This window comes from Sprattus sprattus, assembly GCF_963457725.1.
Source record: "Sprattus sprattus genome assembly, chromosome: 2".
In the NCBI taxonomy this organism is placed as follows: domain Eukaryota; kingdom Metazoa; phylum Chordata; class Actinopteri; order Clupeiformes; family Clupeidae; genus Sprattus; species Sprattus sprattus.
Window position 1 is genome coordinate 21,922,055 of NC_137921.1, and position 14,994 is coordinate 21,937,048.

Here is a 14,994-nt window from a genome sequence, read left to right on the forward strand (position 1 = left end):
TTTTCAAACTAAATGGACCATCACGACCCTCTATCAGATCCCTATAGTTTGTCAGAAATACATCACTCAAAACAGAAACTATCTGACGGAAACATAATGCATGCAATCTGGTTAAAGACTGTATACATTCAAAAATGTATATAGTCTGTGCTTTGTTATCTGATATTCAACTCACTTAGCCCTTAGTCCAAAATAATGTAGCCCTTGGCCCAAAGTCACCTGTGTTTGGGGATTCATGGGAACCTTTTATTGGGAGCCATCGTGAGCCATTCAGTCATGCATGTAGATCAAAGGCAATACGCTCATAATACACTAACAGATGTGTTCGTAATGCATTATTGTGGGTACTACATATTTTACCAACCATTCAGTACTCAGTACACCAATCAAGCGTTTTTATATTTCAATTTGATGCTGTGCTTGTAACATTTAACACAAGTAATGATAAGTTGGTCTGAAGATTTCTAGTATATTTTCTTTATTAGTCACAGGCCTGTAATAACTAATAAGGGGATAAAATGCGATCGAATATTTCAACTTCAGGAAGATTGGTAACTTAAGTTATTATCTGAAACTCATTAACTGTTGTGGTCAATCAATCAGACTGTTTCATTCAGTTCATATAGAATAATAAAGGGTAATTTCTAACAGCTAGCAAATGACATGACAGTTTATTCCTTATTGCTTCAAGCTAGCCAGTGAAATCATTCCATCATATCAGTGTAGACACATCTAGCAACATCAATGTCAAACTAAATCCTGTGGATGTGCTCACAAAGAAAATCTGAAAGTATGCACCATGCAAAACAACCAACAATGCATACTGTACAGCTAAAAGACCGTCAACATCATTAAAAAGTGTCTTTTCTGAAAGGCATCCTGAATGACAATGCAATCCCTCGTAGATTGCAATGCTTTCCAAATAGAACAAAGAGTGTTTAAAGAGTGTTTATCGACCCATATTAACAGATGCCAAGACATCCATCCAGAGTCATGTAAACATAAGGTCCATCTTTCTCAACTCATAACATCATAGAGCTGTCCTTCATTTCTGAAGACAGGCATACAGGTTATTCTCCTTGAGAGTCTAAAGTAAAGACAAACAAGCGCCAGGCACAAGCTGACATCTATTAGGTACCGTAGAACAGTCACATGAAATAATCACGATCACCCTCCCTCACGTAATTTTCAGTGCGGTTATAAATTAGCATAAATTATTATTAGCTCCGTTTGCGAACGCATGCTGTGCAGTGCGCATGGAGGCATCACACGACACAGTACATCTGACGTCCCCCTCTTCCTTCCAAGCTGAGGGGGTGGTGTGGGTTGAGGGGGGACCGATATGGGGTTGGGTAGGGAAAGGAAGTTGCCCATTCTGTAACTTCAAAGTCAGATTACTTCCCTGGCCTACTTCCTAGTCGCCTGTCAGGCTGCTGCAGCTGTCTGTCCCAGCACACGGCACTCACACAGACGCACAGGCTCACACGGGCGCGCAGACAGGCAGGCAGGCAACAGAAGGTTCCAGAGAATAAGGGAAAAAAAGAACAGATACAAATATACAATCTTGTTATATCTCTACAGCCATCTGGTAAGGAGGGAAAAAGAGGGAAAAATAAAACGAACTAAACCATGCTCAAGAGCGGCTGTGGTGTAGGTTTCTTAGCAAGTAAAGCCATTTGGCTCCCTTGAGTGTTTAGGTCCAGTGGTAGTTCAGTAATTGTCTCGACTGATTGTCACCTCAGGTCGGACGATTTTGAATAAGACAAAACTGATAAGTGAGGACATCACATATCACAAGACACATTTGCCACATACAAATAGCGTGTAGCAATGTGCAAATAAATAAGTAGTTTCACAAACAAGACAGAAATGGTGCTGGTTTGGATTGCACCAACACTGTCTCTCAGACTTGGTCAAAAGAGCGCATAGGCACCCATAGGTCTTCACCTCTCTCAAGTCTGCTGCAGTGTTTCTTTGGACTGAGAGAGGGCTCGTTTTCAGTTTAGCCGTGAAGGCATCTCTGTTTTCAAACACAAAAACACCCTCACTTTCATTTGAAGCTTTGGTGCACAAAAAAGCAGACACCAGCTCGCATGCCTTAAGGCAGATTGATGTGTGTTTGTGTGTCTGTGTGTGTGCGTGTGTGTGTGTGTCTCTGTGGGGGAAGGAACACATTCAAAGCAGAGGACAAAACAAAGGAAATATGCAAGGAAATGAACAGTGCCCTGGCTTTTCTTGGGACATGTAATTTAGATTTACAGATAGGTTCCTCTCATTCGTATTCTCTGTCCTGTGCTTTCAAAGGTATGGGCCATTATATAGGCCGTTTTTAATAATGTCCTGTCTAATTTAATCTTCTATTAGTCCCAAATCAAGCAGAGGGCCGTTTGAGCACTTTAAATTGTTGAAAAGTATGGCAGTGAAATCTGTGTCAACCAGGGAGCGAGGCTAAAATGGGACTTCTTGCCTTAGTCCAGATGCAAGCAGCTGGGCTGCCTGTGTCATATCAGAGCTGAAACACACACAGACACACTTTACATAATCCCATTACCAGTGGAGCTAAGCAATGGATGGGAGCCAAGAACTCTGCGTGTGTGTGTGAGTGAGTGAGTTAGTGAGTGAGTGAGTGAGTGAGTGAGTGAGTGAGTGAGTGAGTGAGTGTGTGTGTGTGTGTGTGTGTGTGTGTGTGTGTGTGTGTGTGTGTGTGTGTGTGTGTGTGTGTGTGTGTGTGTGTGTGTGTGTGTGTGTGTGTGTGTGTGTGTGTGTGTGTGTGTGTGTGTGTGTGTGTGTGTGTGTGTGTGTGAGAAAAAGTGATACAATGCTTATTGCCAAACTATCAAACATGAAAGTCTATTAACTTTCAATTCAACTCACAGTCCTCGGCTACAATTTAGTGTAAAGTTAATACAAATGTAAACGGCCAGTTGATATATTAAGATTTGTGCATGTTATATACATTATGACAGTGCATTCACAATCTGTACTATTCAAAAAGAGAAATGCTTCATTGAAAATCTAAATGAATATGAAAAATACCTTAACTGGTTTGCAATATTTCCTTTTTTACATCCCTTTATATACAGCTAGGTGGGATGATTGTAACACTGGTTGGTGCAAAATCTGACAGCCATGTCTGTGACAAAGTTTAAATAAATAAATACACCAAAGCCAGTGCCAATAAAGACTCTGAATTTTTTCGACTCTTGAATAGAGGAATTGAAACATCACGTATATAATCATTCCACTCTCCACCCTCCGATAAGTCCCTTATATTGTATTTTGATCGAGATCAGAGTATAAGAGAACCCACTGGCAGAAACCAGCCTTTGTCAGGACACACAGTCAGTGTGGAGATGTGCAGAGGAGCAGTGCCGCCTGTTAGTATGGAGTAGAAAAGTTCCAGGGCTTGAGGTGAAGGGTGATGGTGGATGTGGTTCCTACTGGCCTGCAGCCCTGGCTCTGGCCTCCATGAGAGAGGCCCTCTGCTCCATGGCCGCTCTCATGGCTGTGGTCATGGCTGGGGTCATGTTTGGACCGGTGGAACGCCAAGGGGATGGTTTGGATTTGCCGCCGTACACCACACACTGGAAGTAGGGGATCTTGCCTGTGTGCCAAAGTGCGGTAATTACTGAATTATTACTGAGTGAGACAAAGCAGGATGTGTTAAGAACATAGGTTAGGGAGAACATTGAAAAGATCCCTTTAACTGACGTTATGGAAATTCAGATGTGTAGATGTATCGAATAGCAATGTATCCTACAGTATAGTGTGCTGAAGTGCAAAGGGCCCTGTAATTATCAGCCAGTGTGTATTTGTGTAGCCTTTTGCTCTATTTTCCTTTTATTTTCTTTATGGAATTTGTATTTAAAAACGTAGTTTCTGTTACTTTATTGGTTGTTTTGATAATGACGTGACACCTAGCCTGTGAGCTATTTTAGCTCATAGTCCTCGAGCCTTTCTTTGCCGTTCGTTTGGACAAGACGGATGCACAGAAAGAAGTGACGCCAGCATGAACAGGTCGACCAGGGAACGGGGCTCCATGCACGCTTTCACACACAGGACTCTCCTTTCTTTCCAATCCTCCAACCTCTCAACGTAAAGGGTTCACCTTTTGGATTACTTTTGAGCAAGCAGCCTTTTCGTTTATGGTCACACCACACCCAAACAACGAACAGGCCTGCAGCGCTGGGGGTAATTTTAGGTTAAGCTGGCACAGCATAGGACATTTATATTGGCTCATTTTAGAGGTGAGCTACCCTTGGTTTGTGCATTTGAGTTTAATGGTGCAATTGGTGCCTTATTTGTTTGAAATCCGTTGTTTTCAGTGAACAAAGGTCATTTAATTTCAAGGGTAAGAAAGAAACATTTTATTTTAAAAACTCTGTTGTAATTTAATTTAAAATTGTATACAGTAAACATTTTGTACTTGATATATTATACTTTAATATTGATATATTCTTGATATATTATACTAGTAATTTAGTTTCATTAAGGACTGCTTAAGCTAGTTCATTTATTTAACACTACAAAACCTAAAACAAAACCATATAGGTTAACACACATATAGTGTAGTTAATTGTTTAAAATAACATAGGGACCCCTAAGTTAAAATGTAGTAAATTTAAAGTGTCATGCCCATCGTACGGGCATTGGGGCGCTACATTTGTACAAAGGGTACACTTCAAGAGTCCTATTGAGTACTGTAATGTCTTCATTACATTTAAATTCAACTACATAAAGCAAGGCTATGAACGACCACTTTTTCTATTGAATGAAAAAGAAAATACAGAAATGGCTTTTAAAGTGCTCTCTCATCTTTAGAAACAGATTAGGAAAAGGCTCTTTTCCTGTTTCCAGGAGAGATTTAGATTTCTAAAAAGAGTATCTTGAACCCCATTACTGGTTTCTCTTTGAAAGAGATTTGTTAGCTATCTTTCCTTTGTAAACACAAATAGGTCGCGGCAGCAGTTCTTACCTGGCTTCTTCTGCTCTTCTCCACTCTGAGTGGTCTCAGGCTCTTCTGGTGAAGGTAGTGAAGGAGGACATTAGTAATAACACAGAGAGCAGCATTACAATGTAACATGCAGCCTGCCCATGATTGACACACAAGGAGGGAAAGTGGATCTCCTACAAACTCACTGCCACTGTGGAGAATGGTGGAGCAGTGACATTAGGGGGGAAAAGCACTAGATGTTTTTCCCCCCGCACACATCAGACTAGGGAGTCTGGTAATCCCCTGGATATATGGGGGGGAATTTCAATGAAACAGGTGACCTTCAAAGGATTCTTTGATGGATGTAGACCAAAACGATGGTGAAAATGCTAACCGTCCAGCCATTTCGCTGTGACATTACACAAAAACACCTACAATCAGTATATATACATCTAGATGGTGGGGGAGAAAATAATAATCATTTTTTAAAAGGGCCAATCAGTCATAAAATACACATGCTATTATGTAATCTAAGTCTGCAGCATCTGTGTGAACAAATACAGTAGACACATATACTGCAGTTACTCAATACATCCAGGCAGTGAGGCTGTCTTGCTGGGTTACAGAAACACATACCGCTGATCAAGAGATTAAAGCCACTCTTCTAAGAGCAGCAGTAATACAAGCTGGCAGTAGCACTGGCCGTTAAACTCACAACACCCGTGTTGTTACTAAAGCTTTAGCATGGACGTTAAGTAATCAGGGAGAGGGCAGGATCAGTCTCAGCAGAAAACACTAATAGCATGCAAGGCATCAAGGCATGGTGTTGCACGACGTGATTTTTTTTTATTGTGGGGTGGGGACTGGGGAGGGGGGATAAATCCTATACCAGCTGTGGCCTGTGAGGGTAGGCAAACAGGATGGGGGGTGGGGGGGGGTGGTAAGGGGGGAGTAGAATGAGAAAGGCGGGTCTAAAGCTATTAATGAAAAGGAGATACTGTCACTCCACTGGTGTACTCAAAATGTCAATCATGCACTGGCTTGAGCTGTGCCTCCACAGCCTGTATGGAATTCAGTAACACTTCAGTAACACCCATACACTCAATGGATCTGATAAATATCCATGTACGAGGAATCAGCAGCAGCTTCAGAACAGCTTACTGACTTCTAGTTGAAGGATATAGTTTATAGGCATTAACAGAAATGTTAATTGTTTAAACAACCAGTGGAGTAATGAAGGTACCTGCGTGAACTTGGAGTTTTAGAGCCCTTTGTCCGTTTCTCTAGAAATGGCATATTTGTTACAACTTTGGTCAGGCTTTTAAAGACATCTACAGTCATTATACATATATTTTCTCTTGATAATGTACTGTTATCACAGTGTTTTTAAGGCTATTACAGATGTAATTTTGTGTACTGCAGCCTCAGACAAGGTTTGAAATTATTACAACATGAATTAATGCTAATAATGAATGCCTCTGTGCAAAATTATACATAATGAGTTTTTTGTATTCTATATGTGATAACAATTGTATAAAACCCCACTAATAACAGTTTTACACACAACTATCTTATCTTAATAATAACATACCGGTATTTTTATTTATTATTAATTTCTTGAATCTTCCTCATTTTCTCTCATTTCTACACATTCTCTCATTTTAGACTAATTATATATTATTATAATATATACATATTATTTTCTAGGAAGCTGGGAAGTTGGTTCTCACAGAGTGCAGAATGAGAATCCCCACAAGTAAAGCAGAACACCAGGCTTACAAGTGCATGTTTAACAAGAGCTGAACACATCAATCAGACAGCCAACACAGCAGCCCTTAACCAGCCAGGTCTTCAACACCCCCCTCCCTCCCCAAAGTCACAACTCATCACCCCCTGACAGACTGTAAACACATGCTACTCACTCGCGGGGGCAGACACATTGACGTCTTTTTCTGAAAACAAAATTAAACGGGTTGTTCACACACGTGCATCAAGTAGGCACGTTATGTTGCACCACTGTGAGAGAGTTATTTACATAAAGCCACAGATGATGGAAAGCACACACTACAATGAAGGTGAGAGCACTGTCCAGAGGTGTGGTTTCTAATTATGTAATGGCATAATAAGAAGTTATCCTCATATTATATGAAATCTAAACACACATCACATGTGGGCAAGAAAACAATGATTCCCCCCACAACTACTCCCTTTTAAGACTTTTAAGGCACATTCATATCCGTGTAGGTAATGTTTCATCTGCTTTTCTTTTTGCACCGTGAATGCACACACTTTACACCTGGATGTCAAGCGCAGACAATGGGCAAGGGCTATGTTTTTAAAAGGTACACTCTACTTACTTGGTGCCTCTTTAGCTTCTGCCTTCTCCTCTATGTCGGGTTTACCTGTTGAGGAGAGGGTGAGAAACGTTCTGTCATAAGACCTGGAGCCTGCGATACACTTTCTTTTTCACCTGTCTACACATTAACACCTCCTTGATTGCACTTTCCCCGTGCCCGCTAAATGCCTGAAATTGATTCACCCCTGTCAGAGGGTAGTGAAATTCCACATGGCCTTTATTTAAAAGTTGCGTTACTTGACAGATCCAATTTCCTGTTGTCATTCGATGCTTAAATGAGAATGAGATGACAATGTTTTCTCAGGCATCTAATCAGCAGTGCAGTATAACATTTGTTATAAGCTAAAATAGGGAACGTTTCCATTGAATTGCTGAACTTCTAGGCTATCATTACAAAGGTGTTTCTCTTACTGCAACTGTGACGCTGTTATCGATTATGTTTGCCCTCCTCGTGTCACCCTTCAGTTACACTCCATTCATGCGTTTTTCCTGTGTCAGGTTTGAATTTTTACATCTATCTTATGAGGGCAACACAACAAAACTGCAATGTGTGTAAATGCTTAAGAATTCAAGCACGTGGTGGGAATAAAAAGAGCACAGTAGTAATAGATAAATAAATCAAGCGATGTGAGCAATGTTTAATCAATTATCACATCTCATTTGTCCCTCATTTGTTAAGACAAGCGGTCGTTGCAGCATTAGCATCTGTGATGAATGGTGGTCATTTACTCTCCCCCTTTGGCAGGCCTCCGGCTCTTTGTTACCGGAACACTTTTCTTTTCTAAACCGCCACAAACAGACTACAAAGGAGAGCCCCAACATTAACTCATCAGGCCAAGAGTCTCCTCAAGACCCAGCTAGCTAGTGTTTGTGTGTGTGTATGTGTGTGTGTGTGTGTGTGTGTGTGTGTTTGTGAGAATGGACCTACATGCACGGGCGGTTCGTGTAGACACTGTTAGCCCCATTAGGTTGTCTCGGCTGTCTTGACTTTTACGAGATGTGAGCGAGCCAGCGGAGGGTGAAACGCGCCGTGCCGATTTTGTGGCAGTTGCTTGTCATTTCCACTCAGCACTCCGTTACTGTTACACCGTTACCGTTCAGACAGTGTGAGGCATCGACCATTTGGATAGATGGATCAACCGTCTCCACGTTCCCGTTCCCCCCCCCTCCCCATACACGCTAGGCCATTGCAAAAGGGAGAAACTGATCAAATATGAAAGGCAAACACCAACAAATGCCTAAGTACTGTGCCAGAGCCTTATTGACCAATGGCACTCCTTGGCCAGGGGTCATTAATTAAATTGAGCCATTTGTTTCAGTGGTATTGATTACAAGTCAGTCCCCGCCCAGCCTCTGATATAGACGCATTACACACAGCCTCCTTCTCCCCCTCTCTTTTCTCTCTCTTTCTTTCCCTCTTTCTCCCACTCCATGGCACACTTCATTATCTGCAAGCTCTTTCTGCTAGCCTTTGTGATGGTAAATTGGGAAATGGCGGCTGGCACCTAATCTAAAAGCCCGGAACATTCCTTTGCCAGAGAAAACATTAGAGGAGATTAGATCACCACTACAAGATGAGACAGCCTCTTCTATGAGTGGCTTTCCTCATCTCATTCCTACTAAATGCATGAAAGTTTGACGAAGATAGTCATGTTATTGTCAGTTGCCAAGAACAGACAGTGACGCCAATCAAAGGGCTTAGCGTGTTTAGCTGTGTCTTTAATTGGAACCGACACATCATAATCTACGGTACATGGACTGCCCTGTGGACTGCCACCATACAGTATGAATTGATCTTACTGTCTCAAGCAAACTGCACGAACCGTGGTCGGACAAGTACATAATGTATTCTACTCATTGTTCTCGCAAACACACGCAGTGTGAAATGTCAACGTGATAAAATGGAAATGGCAGCCAGGCGTAATCACTCACTCTCGGCGGTGGGCCGCTCCTCTTTCACTTTGTCTTCTTCATGTGTGAACAGACATGGAAGAGATAGAGAGAGAGACAGAGAGAAGCTGGTTAGGCAGGCAGGCATTTTTACTGTAAATGTCATGGCCAGAGACGCAATGCGGATTCAACTTAGCAGCCAGGTTTCACGCAATGACATGATGATTCCGTTGACCACTACTTGGACCCTCCATCACAAGATTGAAATAACCTTGTCAAAGACATGTCATATCTTAGCATTAGTCATTACAGTAGACATATGACATGTCAGTCGCATGACAATGACATGTCATTATCGCTCTTTGTCCTGACAATTCTTAGATATTTTGCCTGCCATAATATGAACCCATGCCATGTCACATTCATCCCCTGCATTCTCAGCACAGAACAAGGCCCATGTATTGCATCATCTGAGTGCAATTATGAAGTTGATACTTTGTATATGGGGGAGGGGCAGTCCAGTGAGCCGATAGAAGCAGTTACTGTAACTGCCGTCCACCAGATTTTGTCATCTGAGAAAAGCAATCCTGTGAGGCGGTGTATCAGCACAAATGCATGCACGAGACCAGACGTTACTTCACAAAGCAATTGCCATGGCAACACACTGCTCATTTTCAGAAACTATTCATCGCCAGGAAAGCACACTAAGCTGAAAAAATTGAGCCCTATGACACTGACATATCCAACCAGACCATCCATGAGCACGGCATCTGTGAATATTCAGTCAGCAAAGGATTCTTGGACCTAAGGAAGGCCTTGCAGAAGCAAGATAACCCTCACCTTTTTTCTTGATAGGCATCCCCATTCTACCATGGCCTTCCCCTAAACTATTTTTGAAGATGGGTTACATCCTAGAAGTGATAACTTTCATTCAAATCGTGATTGTTGGTGTAATGAGTGTTACGACTGGGGGCTCATAAGGCCTCAACAACCAACTTGTTAAAGTGAATAGAGTTGACACCAATACAGCTGGTGAATTGGAGCTGTTTTAGACACAATCTAAAGAAATTGTCTTTAACTTAATACCTAAATAATAACCACAATATAGGAAGTATTTGAGGTTAGTGTTTGCTTCAGGATAGGGGAGTAGCAATGTGCACTTGGGAAGATAACATTATGTATTTCTTAAGGCCTATATAAGTACTCAGTTGCAAACACATTAAGTGTAAGGTAGGAACAGTGTTTTTTTTACTACACTATTATTATTGTTTTCCACCCTGCACTCATCAAAACTGTTGATTTGACAGGGTACAGCACTGTGAGATGGACTTGAGCGAATGGCAGGCTTTTCGCCTAGGCTGTTGCCACGGTAATGTGTGGTTTGACAGAAGACATAATAGCGGAGTCAAATGGAACAAAGGCGTAAAGGGCAAATACGACACAGGAACACCACAAACTGTAATCTGCCTCCTGTTTGGCCAGCCTGGTCATGATTGAATTGAAATGCCGTGACAATGAAACCACATGGATTGCCAGGGAATTCAATAACAATAACACAAAAATTGATTGAACCGAGGGGGAAAAAAATGCTGCTTTGTGTAATTGACATGTTGTTTTCAACAGCAGATGTGATAACGCCAAATTGATGATTACGCTTGAATGATTCACATGCAATTGGGCACCTTCATAGCATGTCCACTGGCAATTGTCGATTCATAATGGGATGCAATTTAGCTTTTGGAAATTCATAAGGTGTAAAACACAAATGTGTCTGTCTCCATTAGCTGAAGCTAGCCTTGTATGGTTTGATATGAGTATATATGTGTGTGTGTATAAGAGACATAAAGAGAGAGAGAATCATATGTGCAAATACGAATGCAAGTTTAAATAAACATGTCAATGTCGACTCTCTACCTATACAGACTGTGTGAGCATCCTACAGTGCTTGCTAACATTGACAACTCATCGCTAAACATCAGTTTTCATCCTCTGGCACCTTTTTACTGTCAGAGTGCCAAAGACGCACAGAGGACAAACACCACCCTGCTCCTTCCGCCACTGCAAACACCCGCCAGGCCCGTGATGTCCTACTGAGGTATGACGCACCACCCCAATAAGCTTGCATTCTGTGTAGTAGTCTAAATCGGAATGGGACCTTTGTCTCTGATGAAGTGGTATGTGGTATATAGGACAGGGCTAGAGGGTTTTTTCACAAACCTCTTCACAGCTGACCCTGATAGGGCCCTCCTTATTCACAGAGTGTCATCTTGATAATGACTCTGAGGGACACTTTATTATCCCTGCTGAAGAATCTGTGATGGTAATGTGTGTCAGGGTGGGGGTCTTTGGGTCCAAAGCCACAGAATGGGTGCAAGGGAATGTGGTTGCATGGACACGCGTGTGTTATGCAAGCTTTTTTATGTATGACACACGGGTAAGTGGGGAGCTTTTGGGAGTCACGCTGACCTTTTTTGTCTACAGATTTGACTTCTGGTTTGGCTTTGAGGGAGGAACAAAAAGAGTCACCAAATGCTGTGTTCCTGGCTGAAATCTGTTGTGGTGTTGTGAGTGGTGACAGAAGCAGGAATGCACAATGAAACTGTACCTTGTAAGTGCTCAGTGAACTACTAGTTAGATGGACATTTTCATGTTACTTAACGCAACGTAAACATGCATACAGGCACTGTATATATGAATATTTCCTCATCACAGAGCCCTGCTTTCTCACCTTTTTGCGCTGGGCTCGGTCTGAGCTTCTCTTTGGGAGTGGCTTCTGCGACAGTCGCTGGGACTATAGTCAGGCCTATATAACACAAACATTGTGTTTGTTCATTTCATTGAAGCCTACACTGACAAAATGTACAGTACTGTGCAAAAGTTTTAGGCAGGTGTGAAAAAATGCTATGAACTAAGAATGCTTTGAAAAATGTAAACAATAAATGTTTATTTTGAATCCATTTAAATGGTAAGACTGAGCACAGCAACATGACACAACGTAGTTATACAGCATCAGCAGGGTCTCTCCCAGACAAAGATTTCAAAGCAGACAAGGGTTTCAAAATGTGCAGTTCAAGCTCTTTTGAAGAAGACGTAGAGGATCGTAGACGCAGTGGTCAGCCAAGGAAACTTAATGCAGCTGATGAAAAACACATCAAGCTTATTTACCTTCGAAATCGGAAGATTTCAAGCAGTGGCATCAGCTCAGAACTGGCAGAAACCAGTGGCACCCAGGTACAGACATTTACTGTCCGGGGAAGTCTGGCCAGAAGTGGTCTTCATGGAAGAGTTGCAGCCAAAAAGCTTTACCCCGACAAGGAAACAAGGCCAAGTGACTGAACTAAGCACGAAAACATAGAAACTGGGGTGCAGAAACATGGCAGAAGGTGCTCTGGACTGATGAGTCAAAATTAGAAATATTTGGCTGTAGAAGAAGGCAGTTTGTTCGCCGAAGGGCTGGAGAGAGGTACAATAATGAGAGTCTGCAGGCAACAGTGAAGCATGGTAGAGGTTCCTTTCCAGTTTGGGGCTGCATTTCTGCAAGTGGAGTTGGAGATTTGGTCAGGATGAATGGTGTCTTCAATGCTGAGAAATACAGGCAGATACTAATCCATCATGCAATACCATCAGGGAGGCGTATGATTGGCACCAAATGTATTCTGCAGCAGGACCATAACCCCAAACATACAGCCAATGTCATTAACAACTATCTTCAGCTTAAAGAAGAACAGAAAGTCCTGCAAGTGATGGTATGACCCCCACAGAGCCCTGATCTCTACATCATCGAGTCTGTCTGGGTTTACATGAAGAGACAGAAGAATTTTAGGAAGCCTACATCCACAGAAGATCTGTGGTTAGTTCTCCAAGATGTTTGGAACAATTTACCAGCCTAGTTCCTTCAAAAACTGTGCGCAAGTGTATCTGGAAGAATTGATGCTATTTTGAAGGCAAAGGGTGGTCACACCAAATATTGATTTAATGTAGAATTTTCTTCTGTTCCTTCACTGCATTTTGTTAATTTATGAAGAATTGATGAAAATAAACTGTTAACACTTCCATTTTTGAAAGCATTCTTAGTTTACAGCATTTTTTTTACACCTGCCTAAAACTTTTGCACAGTACTGTATCTGTACTTTTTGCTGACATAAATATATTGAAAACTTGATGTAACCGAATAATGTGAAATTGTTTTGCATTGTTGCAATGTATTTGTCTGTCTATCTATTCTATATCCATCTATACTGCATAAACAGAGATATATAAACACAGGGAAATAGAGCGAGTGAGCAAGAGAGATGGATAGACAGATAGATCTTTACGTATTTCATCCTTTAAAATCATTGGGTATGGGTTGAGGTTAGACTTTGCTCTGTCAGATTTTGTGAGGCTAAGAAAGGAGCCTTAATTGATTCAGAGTGAAGACAGGAGTATTCTGGAGGTGGAATACCTTCTTTCTTCACCGGCTTCTTTTTGGAAGATGCAGACTCTGAGGGAGGGCGGAGGTGAGGTAGCAGGAGAAATCAAGAAATGGAGACCAAATATGAGTCACTGAGGTGGTGGGTACATTTGCATTTCAAGACAAAACATCTGAATAAAATAAAACGAAATAAAACCTTAATATGCGTAAAGTATGGTGGTGGTCTGAATACTGCAAAGCATTATGACATTTGTGTCTTTGCCATTTATGTTCTGGACTGTTGAATAAAGCCTGAATCTCTGTTCCTGACTGTGTTATTATAATTGCATAATACTGCAATCTCCACGTCAGCACAAGTTCCTGCTTTAATTACTGCGCCTTTTTTAACAGTTGCAGACTTGGCCTTGTCTTTGGACACCTAGGCGCTGAAAGGACAGATAATGAACAGCAATTACATGGCAGAATTTACTACAGATCGGCTATTGAGAGACACAATTTTTACCACTGGCCTTGTGTATTTAACAGATCAGGATATTTTTAAACACAGACCAACAGGAGAGAGCTGCCCATAATATTGGTCCTCAGAGCATGGTTGGAGCCCTACACATTACTACACATGAGGCTGGAGAACCTCACACCTTCAATGTCTAACAGTATCTGAACTATATTCGTTTTACACAACTATATTATTTACCATGAATTAATTTAGCAGGAGCTTTTATTAGAGGTGAACAGAACATGAAGGGTTTACATTTATCTGGGTTCTATAGGGAATGCACCCGTGACCTGGGTGGTGCTGTTGGAACGTGTTCCACTAGTTGAGCCACGGGGACTTCAGAAGAACCAGGTGTGATAAGGAAGCAACTGAATGTAAAGGTTGCCCCCTGGGAGAATGTAAAGCCTGACTTACAGACTCTAGATCAAAGGAAAATTCACACGGATGGAATGTTAATACACAACGCTACATAAATATAAATGTATTCACACACATTAGGATGCACCTTGTGCCCCTTCATTAAATATGTCATTACATATTTAATCTCCTCTGGTTATTAGTAACCCATTTTACCTTTTTTAGCAGTGGTCTTAGGTTTTCCTTGGGCCTCCACAGTTTCTGAAGTGGTGCAAAATGAAAGGAATAATTGAGCTCTATAACATATACAAGTGCATTGTATACAGACATGGTAGTATAATTACTGACCAATAATTACCTGTCTTTTTGGCCTTCTCTTTCAGGTCTTGTAGCTCTGAGATGAGGAAAGGAAACTATTAACATAACAGTTTTCTGGAAATGGAATTTTGAAAATGTGTTTTTATATCTGGTCCATCTTACCACTCCTCACAATGCAAACTTCGTCCACATCTCCCTTGGCTGCAGGTGCTGAGAAATGGCAAATATGC

General features: G+C 41.5%; 1 protein-coding gene across 28 annotated transcripts in view; it reads right to left on the reverse strand.

Annotated features, from left to right (window-relative positions):
* Positions 1-455: 455 nt before the first annotated feature.
* The window catches only part of trdn (triadin), a 60,270-nt gene continuing 45,731 nt past the window's right edge, over positions 456-14,994 (reverse strand). For 22 of the 28 annotated variants that reach the window (XM_080832820.1, XM_080832806.1, XM_080832819.1 and 19 more), the window contains 10 exons: positions 14,927-14,974; positions 14,805-14,840; positions 14,663-14,707; positions 13,624-13,662; positions 11,908-11,982; positions 9,222-9,257; positions 7,291-7,335; positions 6,856-6,885; positions 4,976-5,020; positions 456-3,604 (listed from right to left, as the gene is read on the reverse strand). In XM_080832820.1, the coding sequence (XP_080688946.1) occupies positions 3,438-3,604; positions 4,976-5,020; positions 6,856-6,885; positions 7,291-7,335; positions 9,222-9,257; positions 11,908-11,982; positions 13,624-13,662; positions 14,663-14,707; positions 14,805-14,840; positions 14,927-14,974 (566 nt within the window). In that variant the 3' untranslated portion in view covers positions 456-3,437. The remainder of the gene's footprint in view (positions 3,605-4,975; positions 5,021-6,855; positions 6,886-7,290; positions 7,336-9,221; positions 9,258-11,907; positions 11,983-13,623; positions 13,663-14,662; positions 14,708-14,804; positions 14,841-14,926; positions 14,975-14,994) is intronic. The other 6 variants (XM_080832810.1, XM_080832825.1, XM_080832824.1 and 3 more) reach the window with 6 other exon arrangements.